Raw genomic sequence first — 24,415 nt, 5'->3', positions numbered from 1 at the left:
TAATAAAATAAATAAATAGATAATAAACGCCTAAAATACAAAAACGACAGTATTAAAACCACACAAGGAAAAAAGAAACTCCTCCATGGGATTTATTTTTTCACTCAGATACATTTGATTAAAAAAAATAGTAACCTCAGCTTAATTAGTCTCCTCGCAGAATTTATTAACTCTTCGGATAACATTAAAAGATCTCCAAAAATAATCAATAAATATAGTTTAATTACACCACAAGTGCACAGTGTCAGAGCAATCGATAACACAAAATTCCCCCGAAAGCCAGTTTAGACATTACAAAAACTGTAACTGATGTGAATCCCAACCAATCCTCATTTATGTAGTGTACAAAAAGTGTAAGCCTGGAAGTGTAGCATCTCAAAAGGAATCAACTTGGCGAAACTGGCTTAGATTCAGTGTTGAGTGTTTGCTCAGCCTGTCTCATGCCTCAAATATGACACATTCATGAACAATGCATTAGCACCAACACCTATTCTTAACCTCTCTGCAAGCCTAACTCAGTGGTCATTGCAACACAACACATATTTTCTCCATTTCAGTGTCCAAAATCCAACTTCACATCCAGAAGTCTACAGGGGTTTCCCTCTCCTTGGTCATTATGCTTCTAGAAGAATTGGGTTTGACAGAATTTTCTTGTGACGGTGGAAAAAGAACAGCCTCAAATGAAGGAATACCCTGTCATTCGATGATAAAGAGTTGAGCGCACACTCAGAATAACCAAAATGACTTCAAATATATTTTTATGTATTTGAAACAACATAAACATGGGATTTGGTTGCTGATTACATGAAGCTGTATAACCAGTTCATACAGTGTCACATCCAGGGACATTGCACGTTGTCAGAAAACACTGACAACAAATAAGTGAAGGGATAAAGCATACATTTTCTTTTGCCCTTCCTCAACATTCATTTTAGGAAGTTTAACTCAATGCGCTAATTAGCGGTACTTTATGTAAATTGATTGCATCATTCCAGTGCAGCAATAATCTTTGCCAGTTCAGTCACAATAAACAAACATAAACAGTCACATCAGTAGCAGGAGGGTTTACGCATCGTTTAAAATATTTAAGGCCTATGATATTACAGTGTCTGTTTCTGTACGCTCATGACTGGTATGACTGCTTTGGTCCATTTTTTTATATCATCTGTGTCAAAGTTGCAATTAGCAAGTACATGTAACTCGCTGTACGCTACCTTTGGTAATACAATATGAATCAAGTGCGGTACAGTCATAACAGATGGGAAAAAACAAAGGCTTATTTGTCCAGTTGTGTCCTGTTGTGCTTGTGTGCATGTCCATTGTAAGAACATGCAACTACATGCAAATTGACACTAATGTGCTAATATTAGTGGCAGAGAGTGATGTAATCCCTTATTGTCCAGTAGTCTACAAAGTCATTTTTTTCCCCTAATGTTTATGTCATGCAAATTATAAATTAATTTGACTCTGCATAAGCATATGAGAAAAGACTAGTTTCAGATACATGACAAGTTTTCAATTTGTCATGTATCCTAAGAAAGGCATTACTTATCTGGTGTTTCACATGTCTGGCTTTAATACAGCAAATGCAAGAGAGACAAGGTAAAAGAGAAGGAAACTTTGGCAATATGATTGACCCTATTCTTCTGTGATTGTGTGTTTCTGTCTACACCAGAGAGTCTAGGTCTAGTGGTGGCAGGGGCTCTCTCCAGTAGGCGAAGTGGCTGTACTCAGGGCAGTCAAAGGAAGAGGACGTGTGGCTCTTAACAGAGAGGGCCGGAAAGAAATGCTCCACCAGCTCACTGAGGATGCTGTACCTAAAAACAAACACACACACACACACACACACACACACACACACACACACACACACACACACACACACACACACACACACACACACACATATATATATATTTATGTGGACAGTGATGAAAAATTGAAAATAGTAATACATGAGCTCAGTGGCATAGAGTAGACCACTGCCTCTAGATTTAAAAAAAAAAAGTCCCCCCTTATACTCCCCAATTACACCCGGCCAATTACCCTACTCTTCCGAGCTGTCCTGGTTGCTGCTCCACCCCCTCTGCTGATCCGGGGAGGGCTGCACAATACCACACGCCTCCTCCGATACATGTGGAATCGCCAGCCGCTTCTTTTCACCTAACAGTGAGGAGTTTCGCCAGTGGGACGTAGCGCATGGGAGGATCACACTATTCCCCCCAGTTCCCCCTACCCCCTGAACAGGCGTCCCGACTGACCAGAGGAGGTGCTAGTGCAGCGACCAGGACACACACACATCCGGCTTCCCAACCATAGACACGGCCAATTGTGTCTGTAGGGATGCCCGACCAAGCCAGAGGTAGCACGGGGATTCGATCTGGCGAGCCCCGTGTTGGTAGGCAATGGAATAGACCGCCATGCTATCTGGACGCCCTGCCTCTAGATTTTATATGAGCCACCCCCGGCCCAGGACTGGATAACACTACAGCTTTCTCACCTGCATAACCTGGCTCTTGACTCCATTAACTCTCCTTCAGTCTAACTGAACAATAAATAAAATAAAACAAAAAGCCACGATGCAATTGCATTTACCCCCCTCCCCCGCCACCATATTACCAATGTACACTTACGAGGATTTGTTGCCTTTGGTCCTCTCTTGCGTGAGCTCTCCTTTGGGATTAACAGTAAAGATCCTGGTGTCAGGAACCCCCACTTGTTTATAGGCAAAGGCATCCTGCCGAACAGAGGAGAGCAGTACTGAGGTACATCACAGTTAAAACTTTACCTTATCTATGCTTTCCTTATGAGATGATATGGCTGTTATAGTACTAATCCATGAGCAGGGAGCCTGTACCTCTTTGTCTACAGCTGTGCTCAAAGGTGTCATATTAAAATCTCACCAACACTTCTTGTTTGCCTATTCACACGCCTGGCCCTAAGTGGGGTTTACATTAGGCTCTGCTCTTAACTCGGGCTTATAGCTCTTCTGTACTAGACATGTGGTGTTGTGTCTCTTTCATGGATGGATATACACTACCGTTCAAAAGTTTGGGATCACCCAAACAATTTTGTGTTTTCCATGAAAAGTCACACTTATTCACCACCATATGTTGTGAAATGAATAGAAAATAGAGTCAAGACATTGACAAGGTTAGAAATAATGATTTGTATTTGAAATAAGATTTTTTTTACATCAAACTTTGCTTTCGTCAAAGAATCCTCCATTTGCAGCAATTACAGCATTGCAGACCTTTGGCATTCTAGCTGTTAATTTGTTGAGGTAATCTGGAGAAATTGCACCCCACGCTTCCAGAAGCAGCTCCCACAAGTTGGATTGGTTGGATGGGCACTTCTTGCGTACCATACGGTCAAGCTGCTCCCACAACAGCTCAATGGGGTTCAGATCTGGTGACTGCGCTGGCCACTCCATTACCGATAGAATACCAGCTGCCTGCTTCTGCTCTAAATAGTTCTTGCACAATTTGGAGGTGTGTTTAGGGTCATTGTCCTGTTGTAGGATGAAATTGGCTCCAATCAAGCGCTGTCCACTGGGTATGGCATAGCGTTGCAAAATGGAGTGATAGCCTTCCTTATTCAGAATCCCTTTTACCCTGTACAAATCTCCCACCTTACCAGCACCAAAGCAACCCCAGACCATCACATTACCTCCACCATGCTTAACAGATGGCGTCAGGCATTCTTCCAGCATCTTTTCATTTGTTCTGCGTCTCACAAACGTTCTTCTTTGTGATCCAAACACCTCAAACTTGGATTCATCCGTCCACAACACTTTTTTCCAGTCTTCCTCTGTCCAATGTCTGTGTTCTTTTGCCCATCTTAATCTTTTTCTTTTATTGGTCAGTCTCAGATATGGCTTTTTCTTTGCCACTCTGCCCTGAAGCCCAGAATCCCGCAGCCGCCTCTTCACTGTAGATGTTGACACTGGTGTTTTGCGGGTACTATTTAATGAAGATGCCAGTTGGGGACCTGTGAGGCGTCTGTTTCTCAAACTAGAGACTCTAATGTACTTATCTTCTTGCTCAGTTGTGCAACGCGGCCTCCCACTTCTTTTTCTACTCTGGTTAGAGCCTGTTTGTGCTGTCCTCTGAAGGGAGTAGTACACACCGGTGTAGGAAATCTTCAATTTCTTAGCAATTTCTCGCATGGAATAGCCTTCATTTCTAAGAACAAGAATAGACTGTCGAGTTTCAGATGAAAGTTCTCTTTTTCTGGCCATTTTGAGCGTTTAATTGACCCCACAAATGTGATGCTCCAGAAACTCAATCTGCTCAAAGGAAGGTCAGTTTTGTAGCTTCTGTAACGAGCTAAACTGTTTTCAGATGTGTGAACATGATTGCACAAGGGTTTTCTAATCATCAATTAGCCTTCTGAGCCAATGAGCAAACACATTGTACCATTAGAACACTGGAGTGATAGTTGCTTGAAATGGGCCTCTATACACCTATGTAGATATTGCACCAAAAACCAGACATTTGCAGCTAGAATAGTCATTTACCACATTAGCAATGTATAGAGTGTATTTCTTTAAAGTTAAGACTAGTTTAAAGTTATCTTCATTGAAAAGTACAGTGCTTTTCCTTCAAAAATATGGACATTTCAATGTGATCCCAAACTTTTGAACGGTAGTGTATATATATATATATATTTTTTTGGACCCCCCCCCCTTTTTCTCCCCAGTTGTACTTGGCCAATTACCCTATTCTCCAAGCCATCCCGGTCACTGCTCCACCCCCCCTGCCAATCTGGGGAGGGCTGCAGACTACCACATGATTCCTCTGATAAATGTGGAGTCGCCAGCTGGTTCTTTTCACCTGACAGTGAGGAGTTTCGCCAGGGGGACACAGTACGTGGGAGGATCACGCTATTCCCCCCAGTTCTCCCTCCCCCCTGAAAAGGTGCCCCGACTGATCAGAGGAGGTGCTAGTGCAGTGACCAGGACACATACCCACATCCAGCTTCCCACCCACAGACACCGACCAATGTCTGTAGGGATGCCCGACCAAACTGGAGGTAACACGGCGATTCGAATCGGCAAGCCCCGTGTTGGCAGGCAACAGAATAGACTGCTACACTACCCGGACACCCCCATGGTTGGATATTTTGAAATTAGGCATAAATCAAGATTCTCTGTGGCGGTTAAAAGCACTGTGCTGTCACTGACAGCAGGTATGGAGAGTCAGTGAGCAGTGTCGCTTACATTGGTCCTGTTGCCAAAGGCAGCGTAGAAGGGCTCTCTCCGGGGGTTGAACAAGTCTCTGATGTCGGTCAGACAGGCAATCTTAAACACCTCCGGCTTCTTCTCAATCACCTCTCTACATAAATTGAGACAAAAAAAAAACTGCTATGAAAGCCCTGCACCTGAATATTAATCTATACATTTTTACCTTACTTATCTGTATTTGAATTTTTCTTTGTGTCAAATCTCACCAAATTATTTTATTTCATCTATCAACCTACTTGACTGAGCCTATACAACAGAAATGGGGAAATGCCTTTAAAACAAATTAGCACAAGTAGTAGCTCCGGACACTAATTTATCCCAAATGTTTTGGGGACAATTTAAAACTTCCCAAAATCAAAGGAATCTCCACACACCAATATCCATGCAATTTTCTCTTTCCAAATAGTCAAAATGTGTGGAGGGTGCTATTTCTTACATGGTTTTTTTTCTGCAGCAACGAAACCGAAAACTTGGCTGGTTGAGTAGTAGATATTTTTTTAGATTTTAAAATTTCCCATAAGCTGTCTTTGAGTCTTCAGCAAGACTAAAAACCCTGACCCTGCTATGACTATATAGTTCACATGTAGCCTCCACTTTCTCCTAACATGACTCTCGTGAAGGCGAGAGTGTTCTGGGTCTGTTCCAACAGGGTGCAGCCATGCTGCTTGTCACAACTTGACAATAGCTTTGAATGAACCCATTTAAAGTGTCGGTAGCATGAAATCCTGACTGATGTGTGAACTGCATCAGATCAGCTGCGCTAATGTGCAATTTCAGACACATTTCCAGATCATTAGTTTCGTCCTACATTAAGGAAAGCTTTTGTGCAGGATGAAAACTGAGCTTGGCTATTTTGTGTCAAGATGACGGCATTGCATTGTGTCAAAGACTACATTCATGAAATATGATTAATGTCATATGTGTTTTACTTGAAGTTGTGGAGTGTAGCATAAGTGCACCGAGAGTTGGGTTCGCCATCATTAAAAGAATGGGGTGCTGACTTTACCTCTAGGCTGTTTCTTGGCAATTTATTTATTATATTATTTTATGAAACCCTGTAAGTACACTTGTTGTTAGGGTGCCAACTTGATATCTATTACTTAGCCTATATAGCCTGTTGCTTTATGCAACTCATAAGTGCATATGTTGGGGGGAAACAGGGGCCAGTCAAGACGACAATTGATCCCAATCAGACCCTGCACACAGGTTAAGCAGTGTAGACCAGGCCTAAGTGTTATTAAACCATGGGTTTCTAATATTAGTGTTAGATAGACATTAGATACTACTGGGATAGGCTCCAGCACCCACGACCCCGGTTGGGATAAGCGGCTTAGATAATGGATGGATGTTAGTAGTACACTGGTTTGGCGGTAGTAGACACTGGTTTTATTTTGGCATGCATTGTCAAGTATCTGTATAACACTTACATCCTATTTACTAGTGTAGTGCAGAGGAAAGTCTTCTCACCATGTAGTAAGACAGCTGATAAGTAGTCCAGGAATTTATTCTAGTTACCTGTGGAGTGCTGAAAACAAACTGCTGGGAGCCAGCAGTACAGGGCCTTTAGGGAGGACGGTGCCTCTGTCGTTGACCCATTGGAGGTAATCCTTTGTGATGCCAGCCATGCCAATAGCTCGTGCTGAACAGTATAGGAACTTATAACCATTTCTGTATGGAAGCAAGGCAATCACATAAATATTGATGTTTTTAAAAGGAATCGGATGATTAGTTTGTTTTCAAGCTGTTTCTCTGAGGATTGCTGTTAAATTTGTTTGTTCTTTTGCAAACCTTTTCCAACAGAAAACATTTGTACTCACTGGTGTATTTTATGGTAGAGTCTGGCGATACCTTGGTGGGTCCAGTCTTTGCCAAACTGTGGTAGGATATGACCCAGAGCATCAGACCTACAGGAGACAGGTGCATTTATCATAATACGGTGACACTATATAATGTAAATGTCATAAAGGTGCTGATGAGAGTCGTTTATTTGGAGATTTTAAAAAATCTGACTGAATTTGTAACTTGAGAAGATCTCTCTATCGTGTCATCAAATGTTACGAGGCAACCGCTGTCTTTTCTTACTTGGTGATGGTGCCGTCTATATCCGATATGATGACACGGTCATCCCAGTTCCACAGGTAGATGGCGGCCTCACAGCGGCAGGTACCCTGATACTGAGTGGTCACGCTAAACACAGCCTTGTTAGCACCATCACGCAGGTTAAGGCGGTCCTAGATACAGTGGAGAAGCTTTAAAACTGAGATGTAGCATTGGTGTGGGTTATTCAAATTTAACTAAACTACTAGAAAACTGATAGTCCTCAAACCCTGTACTGACTGATGGATTTGCAGAATTTAAAACTTTAATCTATTAAAACATTTCTTTGTTTGTGTGTATATGTGTGTGCACATTTTGCATTTGAGTTGCGTTACAGCTTCTAGTGTAACATAGGAACAATATAATGAGCAGTGTGTGTGTGTCTTACTATCTGTTCAGAAGTAAGGCGTAGTGACTTGCGGTACATCTGGCTAATACACTGGGTGGTGTTTAAGGCATCTGTTGAGAGGCTGGCCGGCATGGTGGCTTTTGTGCTGAGCCCTGCCTCCTCATCACTGTCCATGTCATCCAAAGAGGCCCTGGAGAAAATGGCCCACACACACTCATCAATGGTGTGATGGAAAATACTGAGGGAAAATATTATCTATGCAACTTTCTTCTCCAACTTATAACAAAGGTATTTTAAATTGGATATTTATCTTTCACATAAACGATTTACAAATTAGAAATAATCACATTAAGTTGTCATTTACTATCAGTTAGTAGTTCACTCAGTTTTGAGTATAAACAAGTGCACCCAGTAGTGTCTCACTTTGACTGGCAAATCCTAATTCTGAACTGAGGCGTTAATCTACTTACCGTACTTATCATACTTGCAAATATATATATTTTTATGAAGGCAAATATGTCTTTTACATATCTTTCAGGCTACTTTAACCAGTGTTATACCATTTTATGAGTGGTAAGTCAAGTCTGGGTATATCTGCGGTCACTTACTTAACTGTGGAGGGAACAGAGACTGACACCTCCTCCTGTTTTGGGTTATTTGGCTGAAAGATGGGGAGAAGGTAACATTAATAACTTTAGTCTATCTAACAACAACAATTAATTGGATCTAATGGTTTAATTGTACATTAGAAATTTGCAAACAGACAACACCACAAGGATTTCCCCTCCTCCCATTCATCTTACCCCCAACTTGCTTGGAGGCCTGCAATTATCAATTAGTTTCATTTCTTAATAAGTTACTGGATCTATCTGGGTATTGGCCACTTCCCATTCTTGGACATGGGTCCCACCCACTGCTCACAGAAGATACATTTGTTCCCCCTAACATAGCTGATCTGACAACTTTCCAGTTTCACTCTGTAAACCTAGTTGATCGTACAGGCATGATGTGATACAATTTCTCTTGCCTGTCAGAAGGAAGTGTTGAACTAAAATAAAACAAAAATACTTGCTTTGCTTTCAACAAAACTGCTAAAATAAATTATTACAGAAGATATCTGTTGCTAGGCTACTCTCAAGGAATCAAAAGAGCAAAGTGCATACAAGAAAGAACCCAAAATTGCAGGAAATTGTGCGTTTACTACGACAAAATTTCAGTGGTGGAGGAACGCCATACCCCCTGCCTCCTGAGGCTCCTCTAGGATAAGGGCTGATCAGCCAAAACTTGGCTCAAGTATTCTGCACTGTTTCACAAAAAGTTGTGTAATCATCAAGTGCATCACTGAGTGGTTATTGTAAATCTGTTACTGCTTGTCTACTGTGTTCACTTGGCACCTATTACACAGCTCTCTGTCCTGGAAGAAGGAATCCTATCCTGCTCTTCCTGAGGTTTCTCCCATTTTTTCCCCAATAAGGTTTTCTATGGATTTTTCCTCATCTGAATCAAGGGTCTAAGGCTGGGGGATGTCATACATTGCCAATCATTCAATTTACATCTGTTGGAGAATGTAATGTGAAGGCCTCTGGGACTTATGTGTGATTTTGAGCAAAACAAATAAATTTTATGTTCATGTCCAATTCCCTATTCTCCTAAGGCAGTGTTTCTCAACCGGGGGTCCGCGGACCCCTAGTGGTCCGTGGTGTAATTGCAAGGGGTCCGTGAAAATAAAATATCTTTTAAAAAAAAGATCCTATGACATTTATAGAAATAGGATTATTTTACTCAAATGTGACTGAGACCTTTATCTACCTAAACTATAAAGGGTAACAGGACTTTTTTCTCTAATTACATCTGTTTCACAAGTGTAATTTATTGTATTTTAATAAGAGATCTCGCTCCCGTTTGCATTGTTAAAAGTTACTGCATAAAAATTCTGTTGTTACATATACCTGAAAGATACTGCATAAGAATTCTGTTTTGTTAACTATATCTAAGTTACAACTGAAAGCTCTTATTTTTGCCCCAAAGAGTGAATAAATGCTATAATGCAATTTAAAATGCAGTTTCTACTGTTTCTATCAAATTGCAACCCCCCTCCCCCAAGATCAGGTGGAGGGGTCCTCAGGGTAGATCAAAAATACGCAGGGGGTCCAGGACCCCAAAAAGGTTGAGAACCACTGTCCTAAGGAACCACCATTGCACAGCCCCTACGCTGGTTGTGGAGGATGTGGACTACCATGTGTCCTCTGATACACTTGAAGTCGCCATCCACCTCTTTTCACCATCCAGCTGCTGGTTTCTCTGGAATTCTTACAAAGGCTCACACTGTTTACTCTAGATCCACCTATGATGCCCACCCGGGCCAGAGGCAATGCTGGGGTTCAATCCATGAACCTTGTGACGTAGCTTTCCGAGCCAATCTACCTCGTTGGTATCCATGTCTCTCCGCCTCCAGGATAACCACCAACGGCCAGACTTCTTGGGCATTTTGTCCTTCACCAGCTGATCGATGGCACTCTGTAGAGCAGACACGCAAAGAGGTGACAGTCATTTCATCGTAAACAAAACCTTACCAAGATTAGCCGATTCTTTCCTCCTGCTAGGTAAGCTAACATTTTCTCAAAGAGAAGAAAGAACAATGGACATTACTGAGATCTTAGTGCATAAATATTAAATACAATACCTTTGGGAGATTCTTTTGGAAAGTTTGCATTGATAATACCATTGGAGCAGCCACTGCCCAGTTGTAATACCTGTGAAAGATGAATTCAACAAATGAGCAGAAAGAGAAAAGGGTCTAATTGTTCAACTTCATAAAACAAGTGGGAGCAGTGCAAATCAATTTGAATGTATCTTTGATTCCTGACACTTACTTGGAGTTAATGCATATGACAAGGTTTGGATCTTCAATGATTCCTGGATTGCTGACAAAATCTTGATAGGTCACAATATGCGCCATGAACTTTTCTGAATCAAGAGTGATTGGACAGCAAAATGGAAATCAAAATTAAATCACGACACTTATGAAAACAAGCACATTCCAGGTACTGAACGCACACACACACACACACACACACACATACACACACGTGCTACTCTTCACACACCTTTATTGATTTGGCTGGTGTTGCCCTCGTGTCCGCAGAGAGACATGCTGACATCCATGTGGTCAGCAGTGGAGTCTGACAGATAGTCTGTACCACTGTCCATAGTCCCACTGCCTACCGACTGGGGAGACTGGTTCCGTGAGCCAGAGCCCTGCTCTGCCTCAAGCCGAAATGCTCCCTCCGTCTCACTAGGGGACAGCATACATTAGCAGGCAATGACATTCAGGTCAATACATTTCAACTCATTATACTAAGAGCATATTGCACAAGTGAGAGAGAAAGGGAACACAGTAAGAATTTGACCATGGTCCAACTCAAATCTATCTGAATAATAGATTTACATGTGGCATTTTGACCATGTTGAATAGTGAAAAATATCACAGCAAGTCTGTAGGGGAGTTAGATTATTTCAGTCAGAAAATCAGTTAAGACACTGTGGTAACTAGACTTTAATGGAAATCAATCACCGGCCTTCCCATTCATTTGTCCGATAGCTTTTTAAAGAAATCATTCCTTACGATCTATTAACCATCTCATCGCTCATCTCATCATCAGCCACTTCTCCGGGATCGGGTCGCGATAGCAGCAAGCTAAGTAGGGCACTCCAGATGTCCCACTCCCCAGCAACGCCCTCAAGCTCCTCCTGGGGGATCCCAAGGCATTCCCAGGCCAGATTGGACATGTAGTCCCTCCGACGAGTTCTGGGTCTACCCCGGGGTCTCCTCCCAGTTGGACGTGCCCGGAAAACCTCCAAAGGAAGGCGCCGAGGAGGCATCCTAATCAGATGCCCGAACCACCTCAACTGGCTCCTTTTGACATGAAGGAGCAATGGCTCTACTCCGAGCTCCCTCCGGATGTCCAAGTTCCTCACCCTATTCTCTAAGGCTGAGCCCAGACACCCTACGGAGGAAACTCAGTTCAGCCGCTTGTATCCGCAATCTCACCCTTTCAGTCACTACCCAAAGCTCACGACCATAGGTGAGGGTTGGAACAAAGACTGACTGGTAAATTGAGCGCTTTGCCTTCCGGCTCAGCTCCCTCTTCACCACAACGGTCTGGTACAACATCAGCATTACTGCTGATGCTGCACGAATCCACCTGTCAATCTCCCGCTCCATCCTACCCTCACCCATGAACAAGACCCCGAGATACTTGAACACCCTTGAACTCCTTCACTTGAGGCAACAACTCATCCCCGATCCAGAGAGAACAATCCACCATTTTCAGTAGAGAACTATGGCCTCAGACTTGGAGGTGCTGATTCTCATCCCAGCCATTTCACACTCAGTTGCAAACCCTGCCGGAGGTCGCATTCTGATGAAGCCAACAAAACAGCATCATCTGCAAAGAGCAGAGATGCAATTCTGAGGTTCCCAAAATGGACACACTCCTCACCTTGGCTGCGCCTTGAGATCCTGTCCATGAATATCACAAACCTAATGTATTCTGTGAAAGAGAAGTCATCCTTCTTTGTCTTCTTACCCCTTGGGGAAGTACAGTGCAGCCATCTCAGGATCCAATTTGGTAAGGTCATCAAGATAGATGTCTGATGGTCCTAGGTGCTGGTTACGTTTCCCTAGGACAAAATAATACCAAGCACAACCGGTGAACATCGACTCCATCTGGTGCAAGTATTAATTTTAACTGACATCCATTAGCCTGGGACAATACGTCGCATCTGTACATACAATGAAATGACAAAGCAACAACTAAAAGAAAAAATGTAAGTAATAACATTACCTTTCTTTTTGTCCTGTTGCTCTGATCTAGAAGCTGTTTCGGAACGGTTTGCTAGCTCCGCTGCAACTGCCCAATTAGTCCTGGTGTCTTCCACTCCACCTTTTTCCTCATCCTGGTTGGCCAGTGAGCCTTCTGTTGCCTTGTCAATCACTCCAGGACTACCCTCCTCTTCCCCTCCTTCAGCACAGGGATCAATCCCACTGTCCCCCTCACTGACAGGGACACTGTCCGCAGGACCTTGTTCATTTGGTTTTACTAAGGCGTGGTGCTGCTCTAAATTTTCTTTGTTAGCTGATAATTCGGTGGTGACTGAGCCTGTCATACTTTCAGCAGCTAAGCTAGGTGTGTTGTTGGTGACTACCTTGTTTGCATTGGCTGAGTAGGTTTCACTTTCTTCTTTTTTAGGTTGTTTTTGAATGTTTTCCGTTTTTGCCATGCTATTTCTGACAAGTGAATCGGATGAACTAAGAGAATCAGTTGCAATGCAAACAGGCTCAGAACTAGGTGTGCTTTCTTTTTCGGCCAAGCAGCTTGCATGAGAGACATTAGCCAGGATATGTGAAGAAGCAGAGGAGTTGTTGCCCTTTCCCTGTTTCAGCTTGGATTGGGGTTCCTCAGCTAACTTCTCCCCTGCCAGCAGGGTATGTGCCAGAGGAACATGTGCCAGCATCTGGGGTGAGTCAACATTAGTCATTGCTAATGAGAACAAAGACTCAGAAGGAGTGGAATGGGCAATGTGAGAGCTTTTCTCTAATGTAGGAGAGGTAGTTTGTGTGAAATGGGGGTGTCCATTTAGAGAGTAAGTCCTGGGTACTGGCCTGACTACTGTTACACTGCCTATTCGACCACAACTGATTGTGGGCTCAGAGTCCATGTCAAAAGAGTCCTGTCTCTCAATCGTACAGAAATGAGAAATGTCTGAAGGAGGGATGCGCTGAGACTCCACCGGTGACCTCTCCGACTGACATAGCTACGGGGAAGGGCAAGGGGAAGAGAGTGCCATTTCAAAACAGTGGGTCAGCGAAACAATCTGAAAACTACAGCTTTATCACTGTGATAAAACGGATTCTGTGTGTGTGTGTGTGTGTGTGTGTGTGTGTGTGTGTGTGTGTGTGTGTGTGTGTGTGTGTGTGTGTGTGTGTGTGTGTTTGTCTTCACATACCTTGGGGAAACCTCCCCAGTTCCACTGCATCTGAGGCCCAGAGTTGTCCTGAGGTTTCACCAGAAGTTCAGAGTCACTCTTCGGAGAGGACGGTCGACTGTAGAATACACTGCATGGAAGGGAGGCGATCAAGAGAGAGGCCAGGACAGAATGGAGGAATTGATTCATCAAAGGTGAAACATAATGAGGGGGGAAAAAAATGTAACGTTGCAGAAGCGGAAGGAGCAGGTCCATAACTGGAGAGAATAGGGTTGAACCCTTAAACCAACTGGGAAAATCTTGGCATGGTGAATTAATGAGTTCTAATCTATCATTCGAAAACTGCTGTCATTGTGCTTTCAAGCAAAGCATTTGATTCTCAAGTCCTCTGGAAAAACTGCTCAGCAGCTGACAGAAGAAGACCTTGGTGCTTCCACGACAGTATCCAGAGGTAAATGTGTGTAACAGTGTATTACAAGCTCATTCGTCTAAAATAGCCTGCAGGCTCAGCAAATCTTTCATTCATGTGTAAAAGTTAATTGCAAGAAAAATAATAGTGATTGTCTTGTCCCACCTCTCTGAGGGTGAACACTCTCCGTCTGAGTGTGGGTGAATGCTGTTTGGGGTTGCCCCCCGTTCTTCATATGGTGCCTCAGACAGTGAGTAATATACCGATTTACTGTTACATACAAAAAAAGGAGACATCATTGTTTTAATCAGATGTGTTGACATCAACAGCCTGAAATTATCTTTAATTAACAAAGCATGCTTAGTATCATGTGGAACCACCTAGATTATATTATTTTTTTCTAGCGTCTTTGATCCCCAATGACATAATTGATGCTATTACCTCAAGTAAAAGGGAAGCATAAGAGAGCTGCAACTGATATTTGTGTAGAATTTACCTAAAGTTTATTCATTTTAATGTGATTTATTTGTGGATGAAAAATATAACCATGGAGAGAACACGAATGACTTTAGAATTCTCTCTTTTGCCTCAAAAGCATCTTACCACGTTTTTGGTGTGAAAAACCTTTGGTGTGAAAGGGTCCCTAACTGAAAGCCCTAAGAGATTGGGCTGAGGTTTAGTACAACAATCTCGCTAGGCATTGATGCTGAATTTTCCTGGTCTTGTACCAGTTTGAACGGGTCTCACAAAACCCCAGCGTTCGCACATTCAACACATTTTTTGACATGTCATATTAAAGTCACAACCTATGAAAATGCATATCTGCATTCCAGATATGCATATGCAAAGACAACAGCCTTGCATTTTAGCAGCCAAGTATTCCTCGGGACAAGCTAGGAAATGTGCTTGAACAAGCACCAGACTGAGTTGATCAGAGCAATGCTTTTTTTTTTTTTTTTTTTTTTTTAAATCACTGACCTGTTGAAAGGTGTGATGGGCATCTCCTCAGCAGGACTCTCCTGGTCAAATTGCTCCCTCTCCTTCTCCCCCTCATCTGATGAGGAGCTGTCCTCCTCTCTAAGGCGAGTGTCGGAGCGCATGCGTTTGCGACGGCGTTTCTTTCTACGGTTGCCTCCTCCAGCACTAGACTCCACGGTCTCCTCGGCCTCCTCTGGCAGCTCAATGGGGATTGGGGAGGTGCAGAGATGGGCTGGGACTCTGGACTGAAGCATGACAATTTGGAATAAAACAAGAAAAGTTAGAGTGCATCTTTGAAGAGGAACGTTAATGTGTCAAACCAGAGAAATAATCTGTGAACACAACATGGTGTGTTAAATGTGATGCCAGTGTCATCAGTTATCATTCTCATCCTGCCTCCATATCCTCATTTTCCTCCACAAAGAAAGCTTCTCCCTTGTCCCCCAGTTTCATGTGCAGGTGAACTGGCTCTCCGTTGATCTCAATATCCACCTAAAAATGCAGTAATTGTCAATGTACATGTTAGTGAGCCAAACATAAAATAGGAAATCGCCTCCGTGTGATAGGAATAGATGTTGAAGTAAGCAAGTCACAGTGCAAAGAAGGTGAGAAAAGACTCACCACTTTCTCCTTGGAGCGCAGAACGCCTAGCTTGCCGAAGCGAACGTGAAAAGGGGAACACTGGAATGATCCATCTGGCTGCCGCACAATAATGACGTCGATACCTCCGGTGAGCGTGGCTGGGTTAAGGCCCCGATACAGCTCCTTCACCGTCACAAACACCGTCTCCGCCAGCTGGCCCACGATGTTCATGGTCTGTAACTAGGGACAGCACATAGGTGGAAAAAAATACATCAGGTGGCATCACAGCAGGAGAAAAATATCTTGAACCACCATGCTATGAACTAATGATAGCCACCTTCTTGGTAAAATACAATTACTTACAGACAGCCTATTTCACATTTTTTGGATACTATTATATACTAAATATATATATACACACACACTATTTAATATATATACTAACGTATATACATATATCTCCCTGGGCACTGCACAACAGCTGCCCACTGCTCCTAGCTGCACAGCTATATATATATATATATATATATATGTCAGCCCTGTGACAACCTGGCGGCCTGTCCAGGCAGTCTTCCCGCCTGCCACTCAATGACTGCTGGGATAGGCTCCAGCATCCCCGCGACCCTGACAGCAGGAGGATAAGCGGTTTGGATAATGGATGGATGGATGGAGATATATAATATATATATATATGTGTGTGTGTGTGTGTGTGTGTGTGTGTGTGTGTGTGTGTGTGTGTGTGTGTGTGTGTGTGTGTATGTCAGCAGTTCCGACAGTCATCCTGGCGTTCGCTCCTGGCTAGTTCGGTCTGGTGGTCTTGCCCTCTTCAACACCAAACCTCTCTGATGCAAAACTGACAATGACGGTTGTCATCGTCAGAAGCTATCTGCCTGAGTCTCCCTTTACTGTTGATTTGATGATTCTGGTCACATCCTCGTCATACTGGCACCACTCTCTTTGTTGGCTTGCTGAAGGCCACTTGATCTGACACTGCTGAACTACTTTGCTGGGGGCTAGAGAGTTTAACACATGGAGGTTCTGGGCTCTGTTGGGTGTCTCCGGGCCGGGAAACTCCTGCATCTCACCAGGAGTGGATCCTGTGCACCGCGTTGTTCTCCCCCCTGTGCCAAGCATTTCATTCGGGCCTCATGGATTTTAAGGCTGTGCTTGTTTTTGCAGACCTTGTCGCAAATGCATCTTCGAGTTTTCGTCATTGATAATCCATTTGCCAAGGTCGCCATTGTTAGGTCCGTCCAATTGGGGTTCTCCTCTCGGGCTCCCCTGAGGGTATGCCTCTGTATGTCTGTCTGTAGCTTTTGTGGGTTCTTCCTCGCGAAAGATGCAAAAGCAAATTGCCAATGCGGAATTAAATTATGGTTTACAGAGCACAGTCAACCATCAGTCTTCTGTCATTACCAAAACAGAGCACAAGACTTCCACATTAATTACTTTCTTACTGTGGTTGTGGGGTGTGGTTTAGCCTTAGCAGAGAGTGAGGGGGCATGGGCTGTGGGACAGCAGACGCGATAGCAGTTGATAATCAGCCTCCGGTGTACTCAATTGACATGCTAAGCTTTATATGCTGCAGTGAGGCTGGGTCCTGGACTGACACTGACAATCAGATATGCGAACACAGCAGACACGAGAAAGGGAGACGCGAGCAGAAAAAGACAGCTCCGGCAATGCTGAGCAATGGTCCATGCAGCATGAGTACAAAGACACTGACTGATTGTAAATATAGCAATGCTGTGTTTTCGCTAACCCATGTCCATCCTCCGTCTCTGAACCCTTCTATAGCATGAGACTTGCCACAGTGGTGGCCCGTAAGGGGGAAGAAAAGAGATAAAGCCACAAGAATCTCCACTGGGGTGAGCCCTCCACCAAATCTCCACCAGGGCAAGCCCTCCACCAGCATCAGCAAACTCAAGCCCTGCAGGAGCTGGCTGCTCAGCAGGCAGAAGACCGGGCTCTCCTGAGGGAGCTGCTGCGCTCCCCTTCGGCAGCCTGCAGAGGTGATCTGGACGCTTCTCCATCCAATTAGCCCCAGATCACCTTCCCCAAGATGACATCCACCGATGACCCTGAGGGGGAACGGGCTCTTCCTGCTCGCCGTTGAGGCACAAGCTGCCACACACAGCCTACCAGCGTCCTCCCAGGGGGAATATCAAGCCATCAGGTGAGCTTTCCTGGACCGGGTGGGACTCATGCAAGAAGGACATCGGTGCTGGTTCAGGACACTCAACCTGGCGGATGCTGGACACCCCTTCATCGTGGCATAGCAGCTTCTCAACACGGCGAGATGGTGGCTATGACCATGTCCCCAGGACATCAACAACATCATCCACGAAGTGGTATTGGAGCAATTCGTTGCTTGCCTGCCCCCTTTGATGGCTGATTGAGTCCAATGCCACCATCCTCAGCACCTGGCCAGGGCCATCACTCTAGCAGAGGACCACCTTGCCCTTCCTCCTGGGACCGACATGGCGAGCTGGCAGGTCGCTCCATCCCAGCTCTGAAGAGAAGAACACACCCGCATCCACACACACACACGTGCATTGCCACACACATAGTACGCAGACACACACACATCCACACGGCAGCCCATACTCCCCACACCTTGTACCCGATCTAGCCCCCCCCTTCCCTAATCCACAGGGCCCAGCTTCAGCCTCTTCCCTCCCTGACCCAAATGGCGCTCCTCAAACATCAGGCCAGGAGTGCTGGCAGTGCGGGAAGCTGGGCCACTGGCGGAAGGAGTGTCCGCTGATGCAGGAGGGTCAGGTCAGGCGGTCTGAGTTCTTGGCCTGTCAGCCCCTCACTCGGTCCAGATAGGAGGTACAGCATACCAGTATGTATGCAAGGGAGTATATATCAAGCAAACACAGGCTGCACACAGACACTGATCCATCAAAGCGCGATTCGGCCTGGGGCATTGGTAGAGAAATTGTGGGTGGGAATTCAGTGTGTGTATGGGGATATTCACACGTATTCAGTGGTGGCCATCAAAATAAGATATCGGGGGGAAAGGCATAAGGTCCGGGCCGAGGTTAGTTCCCCCCCATCGCAGCTCCTTTTATTAGGCTCAGATTGGCCAAGGTTTGATAAAGTGGTCAGGTAGACAGCGCGGCCACAAGAGCAACAGCCAGGGCAGTGTTAATGGTGTGCAGTACTAAGTTGTGACGCGAGCTCATCCAAGTCAGGCGAGGGAGACTCGACCATGTGTGAGAGGGGGTGTGGGTTGCAGACAGCAGATGCAATAGTGGCTGATTAGCGATCAGTCTCAAGTGTACTCAATTGACATGCTTTATATTCTGCAGTGAGGCTGGGTCCTGGACTGACAGAGCAATCAGATGAGCGAACACAGACATGAGAAAGGGAGACAGGAGCAGAGAAAGACAGCTCCAGGAACGCTGAGCACCAGCCCATGCCATGTGAGCGCAAAGACACTGACTGATTGTAAATATTGTATATAAAGTAATGCTGTGTTTTCACTAACCCTTGTCTATCCTCCATCTCTGAACCATCTCTTGGCACGAGCGTGTTGAAGAAAAGAATTAGGTAGATATAAAGATTGAAGCTCTAGGCCAAGAGAGGTCAATACTGTCCACAAATGCTGATCACCCCAAGAAAGATTTTCCTTGAATAACTCCAACTGAGCTACGCCTAATGTTTTGACCATGATTATTTGACCTTTGGAATCAGGTCTTGATGGCTAATGGAATAAAGATCAATAGTTTACAGCGTGAATGAAGTCTGCTATAGTCTCTTATCTGGAAGTTTGTCATTGCAAAACCAATAAAAACTAATGATTTCCTTGGCCAACCATGGCAGTGAAAAAAATTCTTCAGTTGGACACAACATTGATTCAGCACCCTACAGGTTTGGTTCACCACACATGACAGGGCGGCAAACTCTACAGCACATTAAATTCACTTTCAGTCAGGTCAAATCGAAGGTCTACAAAATATTTGGCTTTATACAGCCTCTTTTTTTCTCCCAATGGGCCAGAACACGTCCAACAATGGGCGACTCCTGTAGGAGTCACACAGCTAAGACCTTGTCTGAGGTTAACGAAAACATGACACTTTGTCCTAGTCTGTGCCTGTATCAACATCACTATCTTGTCAAATCTGTGTTAACGTAGGTCAATTTATTCGGAAAACCACAGGACTATACCTTATAGCCTGACCACGTCAAGAATATATTTCTTTTAAGTCATGTTGCTTTCTGAAGTGACTTCTTAAATTGCAACAAGCAGATGCCTGAAACAGGAAGACCAATGGACTGACTTGGAAAACCAGTCTGATTTTCACCATCAACTCCTCCACCAAGAAGTAAAAGCACAAGAAAGCCAAGAAAGTGTGTTTGATTTGAAAACGTGAGGCCTGTCCTTACACAAGAAATAGCCAAACCTAAGACATCTTTGATCCCAAGCCCTACCCGATTAATATCTTATTTCTTACCCAGAGTGAAGAATGCAGGTGTCCTTTCCCAACCAGGCCTTGTTCCTGTGACCCCCCTTCTGCCATAAGACGCCACTATTTCCTTCATCCCCCCGAATCCTTGTCTGCTTTTCTAGGCTTAGTCTATATTGTCCCTTATGTTTCCCTCTGTCTCGAAATTAGGGTCCATTTTGCTAGCTGGGGCTTGTCGCACCTTGCTCAGAAGCTCTTACAGGAGATTAGTCTAACTGCTAAACTAAACCAGACTTTCCATTTGATCAGAGGTCATCAGTATCAACAGCATTCTATGTTGTTCTCTCTGCTCTGAGCTGGAAAGGAATATCATGAGAGTGTCCTAGTATATTCGCCAATACACCACCACTTCATCTATCACAAGCACACACTTCTCATTTACAGCCATCCTCTTACACAAACGCACTAATTTCACACTTCCCCACTCGCACTGCACATGACAGCCAGACCAGCAGTTTCTGAAAGGCTCGGATGGTCTATTCACATACGCTTGGCACAAACGCACGCGCACACAAACATAAACAGAGCACCTGATCCCCATACATATTCTGGGCTTGACCACAGCTCTCTGTAAAGTCAAAGATAAGGGACCGAGTACAGGCCAGAGCTTTGCCATCATGGGAGGACCTCAAACAAATAACTTGTAAATTTCAATGGATATGATTGCTGCCTATGGAAATGGAAAGCACAGAAAGGTAAGCCAAAGTTTAAATATGAATAAAATATGTAGCTGACAGGTTAGGATGACACGAGGATGACACCCTCTCATGTATCCTAGCCCCTCAAAGAATCCACAGAAAAATTAGTCAAGTCAAACTTAAAGGAAAAAAATTAAAGATAAATTGAAAGCTTCAACGGCTTAATTAAAAATATCCACCAAGTTTGGTGATGTTTAGACAAACTGTCATTGATTTATGGCCAAATCTAATGTCTATCATCGACAGTGTGTCCACAATAAATCTGCATGCAGAGGGACAGATGATAAATTCCACAAACAAATGTAAGCATTTAACTTTATGTTTAAGCGCTATAAAAAAATGCAGCTTGACTGACTGATTGATTGGTTGATTGAAGTAAGCAAGGCGACTACAGAGGCTCTCTTCCTCAAAAAACAAAACCCAGTTACAAAATAAAAGCCCCAGAAAAATACTATACTGTAAGCCCATATGGAAAAAGTTTGTGGCGCCACCTATTGGCCAATTTTAAAATAATTTTAATAGTTCAACATAAATAGCTACAAAGTTTTGCGATGATTGGATAAACTCATTGATTTATGGCATAATTTGCACTAGGCCCATGTCCTTGTTCGGCAACACTGTCACTCCCTATTGGGCAATTTCGAAAACATTTTAGGGACATGTTTCAACAGCTTAATCAAGAATATCCACCAAGTTTGGTGATGTTTGGACAAACTGTCATTGATTTATGGCCAAGTCTGCGCCAGGCCCATGCACGTGTTTGGAACTGGAGGCGCCCCCTATTGACAGAATTCAAAATAGTTTTACAAGCGTGGCTCAACATTGTTATGAAACATATCCTGTGAGTTTTGTAATAATTAGACAAGCAATTTCTGATTTATAGTCTGATTTGCATTATGCCATGCCCTTTTTTGCCTTTGTAGCACCTCCTAATGGTCGATTTGAAATAAACATCAGGATATGATTCAGGTAGTTTATATGGACATATCCTGCAAGTTTTGTGTGACTGGCCCAAGAGTTGTTGACTTGAGGATGCCCTTTTGAAGTTCATTGGTCAATATCTTGAACGCTAAATAAGAGATCAACAAGCTTTATGTAACGTTTGATACGCTTGTTCCAATAATGATCCACAGAGAATTTGTAGCAATAAGACTTACAGTTTAGGAGGAGATGTACATTTTTTTAGTTTTTTCAAAAAAAATTCAAACTGGCGGATAATCTAGTCGGGCGGACTTAAGTGGGTCTTAGGGGCAAATTTGTAGAGTGGGGATGAATGGATGTCTGTACCAAGTTTCGTGTAAATCAGATTTACAGTGTATCGTAGGAGTTATGACTTCTCAAAGTTGATCTTTAATTTTAGCGCCCCCATCAGGTCGATTGTTGTCATATTTCTTGGGCAGCACTTGCACACAACTTCCAATCAATGGGCAAAATCTGATGTTTCTACCATTTGCCATTTCACAGAAATGTGTGCAAGCATTTCTGAAGAAAAATAATAAAAGAGCGCAAAAACAATAGGGGTCAAGCTTGACGGGCTTAAACCCTAAAGAACTCTGATCAACTATAAAAGGTCATTGGAATGTTCTTCTAGTCTATGTTGGCCCTTTCTGTTTAAATTTTGGCCTTTCTAGGTGCATTTGCTTTAGAGTGATACTGGATTGAAACTGCAAAATCAGCTGGATTTTGGGGCCATCCGAGTACAAAAGTCAACAGTAGATGCTGGTGGCCAAAACGAACAAAATGGGGGAAAAGGAGAGACCTTGGACTACCCCGGGGCTCGAACCCAGGACCTTCTTGCTGTGAGGCGACCATGCAAACCATTGCTCCACCGTGTCCTCGCAATAATCATCCATCCATCCATCCATCCATCCATCCATCCATCCATCATCCAAACCGCTTATCCTGCTCTCAGAGTCGCGAGGATGCTGGAGCCTATCCCAACAGTTATTGGGCGGCAGGCGGGGAGACACCCTGGACAGGCCGCCAGTCCATCACGTTTATCCTAAATATAGGCAATGATAATGGCAATACTTGCCATTGAGTGTAAACTGGCTAAACAGGTGGACTTTAAAGAAATTATAAAGGACTTTGCATCAAGTAAGACAAGGTAGACAGCTATATAAGAGGCAACGATGAAGCCATAAGGTAAGAAATTGCATTTTTTACTAAGAAATGTTTGGTGTAAGTGTCGCAGATCTTTGCTGACCTTAGTGTGTTTAAGTGTGTCAAAGAGTTTATTAGATATATGTGGGGGGGGGGGGCGGCATGGAAGAATGGAGATAGAAACCTCTTATTCGCAACTCTGGTGTCCCATACACCGCACGACCCCAAGAGTGCTGTTTCATTTGAACACCCTGTCAGATCCAAACGGAACTGACGAGAAAGGATGCACCTTTCGCCGACGAGAGAAAGGATGTTTCTTTTTCAAGTTTTTTATGTTTCTTTTTCATCCTAAAATGCACCCTTGCAAGAGGCAAGGATGCATTTTAGAATGGCAGCTCCTGTGTTCCATATACCGCACCACCCCAGGAGTGCTCCTTTATTCTGCCCCTCCCCAATAGCCCCCGTTACTGAGTGAGTCTCTCTCAGTTTACATGTATGTGTTTAATAGGAGAGAGAAAGCACTCGCATCCCTTAATATGAGTAACGCTTATGGGGGGGGTGGGGGCATACACTGGACCTTTTCAGGGGCCCAGCCATTCTGTGAGCGGGCCTGTAAGTGTCCTTAAGTACTGTGTACATATAATTTGACAGGTGAAATTAAGATACAACCCGCTGCATGTCATCCACTGTGTGACCTTGAGCACAATTAAGCTTGCTTCAGTTACTGGCCCAGAAAATGAACTAGTTAGGTGGGTGGACCAACTTGGCAGGCTGTTTAGGCGTGCCATAGTTTCGCCAGTTTTCCGATGCTTAGCGCCAGGAAAATGTGTGGGGAAATACCCACTGCAGACTTTTTCCAACTTCAACAGCATCCAACCACCATCCAAAGATCCAGATGATCTTACCAAGTACGCTGTCGCTACAACTGATGCAATTCGTGTTTAGCATCCTGGTGACGAATAGCAAGTTTAATACCTAACCACTGAACTATCGAGACATAACACAATATCAATGACACGACACACTTTCACCAAACTCACGACGTGACGCAATATTGGTCATTTGCATGATTTCAGTTGACCGCAAGTGTTATTGCCGTCTACATGAAGAAAAGGCTCATCAACAACAAAAACAACGATTTTCTAACGTAAATTCAACCGTATTTGTAGAGGGGGGAAGCCGCGGCGTCCTTTTCTATTTTATCTTATTGTTATTGATAAAATGTTCTTTGGTTGTTAGGGCAGTAACTGTTGTAGTGAAGTCATGTTTGCGACGTGGCTTGAAATGCTATGCATGCTTACACAACAGGACGGGGGGGGAACCCCCAAAACTTACAGCTACTCCGTGGCAAAAGAAAACTAAAATAAAACACCAACAAAACACATTTTTCCCCCACATTTAGCCACAAAAACAGTGTTCATGAGACAAAACTGCGAGACTCACCTGCCGAGTTGTTCCTCGGATCTGGGAGTGATGACGGTCAAGGGTCGC

The 24,415-nt window shown here is 43.9% G+C and overlaps 1 protein-coding gene across 1 annotated transcript; it reads right to left on the bottom strand.

The window, feature by feature from the left end:
- Positions 1 to 83: 83 nt before the first annotated feature.
- zgc:123305 lies at positions 84 to 24,415 on the bottom strand. The gene is made up of 20 exons (XM_056302025.1): positions 24,368 to 24,415; positions 15,688 to 15,888; positions 15,463 to 15,558; positions 15,067 to 15,311; positions 14,254 to 14,358; positions 13,701 to 13,809; positions 12,539 to 13,508; positions 12,281 to 12,374; positions 10,799 to 10,986; positions 10,565 to 10,658; positions 10,375 to 10,444; positions 10,116 to 10,208; positions 8,300 to 8,352; positions 7,731 to 7,881; positions 7,328 to 7,476; positions 7,063 to 7,149; positions 6,761 to 6,913; positions 5,222 to 5,336; positions 2,634 to 2,737; positions 84 to 1,817 (listed from the first exon to the last, which is right to left on the bottom strand). Exons 2-20 carry the CDS (start codon positions 15,877 to 15,879, stop codon positions 1,667 to 1,669), a joined length of 3,219 nt encoding a protein of 1,072 aa, XP_056158000.1. The 5' UTR covers positions 15,880 to 15,888; positions 24,368 to 24,415; the 3' UTR covers positions 84 to 1,666.

Source organism: Lampris incognitus, chromosome 2, assembly GCF_029633865.1.
Source record: "Lampris incognitus isolate fLamInc1 chromosome 2, fLamInc1.hap2, whole genome shotgun sequence".
Lineage (NCBI taxonomy): Eukaryota > Metazoa > Chordata > Actinopteri > Lampriformes > Lampridae > Lampris > Lampris incognitus.
The sequence above is the reverse complement of the archived record's forward strand: the minus strand, read 5'-3'. Positions and strand labels throughout refer to the sequence as shown.

Coding starts and splice junctions, on each gene's coding strand:
- zgc:123305 (XM_056302025.1), bottom strand. CDS start 15,879: ATGAACATCGTGGGCCAGCTGGCGGAGACGGTGTTTGTGACGGTGAAG. Junction 10,987..12,280: donor GCACTGTACTTCCCCAAGGG/GTAAGAAGACAA, acceptor GCTGTCCCCTAG/TGAGACGGAGGGAGCATTTC. Junction 7,150..7,327: donor ATAGACGGCACCATCACCAA/GTAAGAAAAGAC, acceptor TGTCTCCTGTAG/GTCTGATGCTCTGGGTCATA.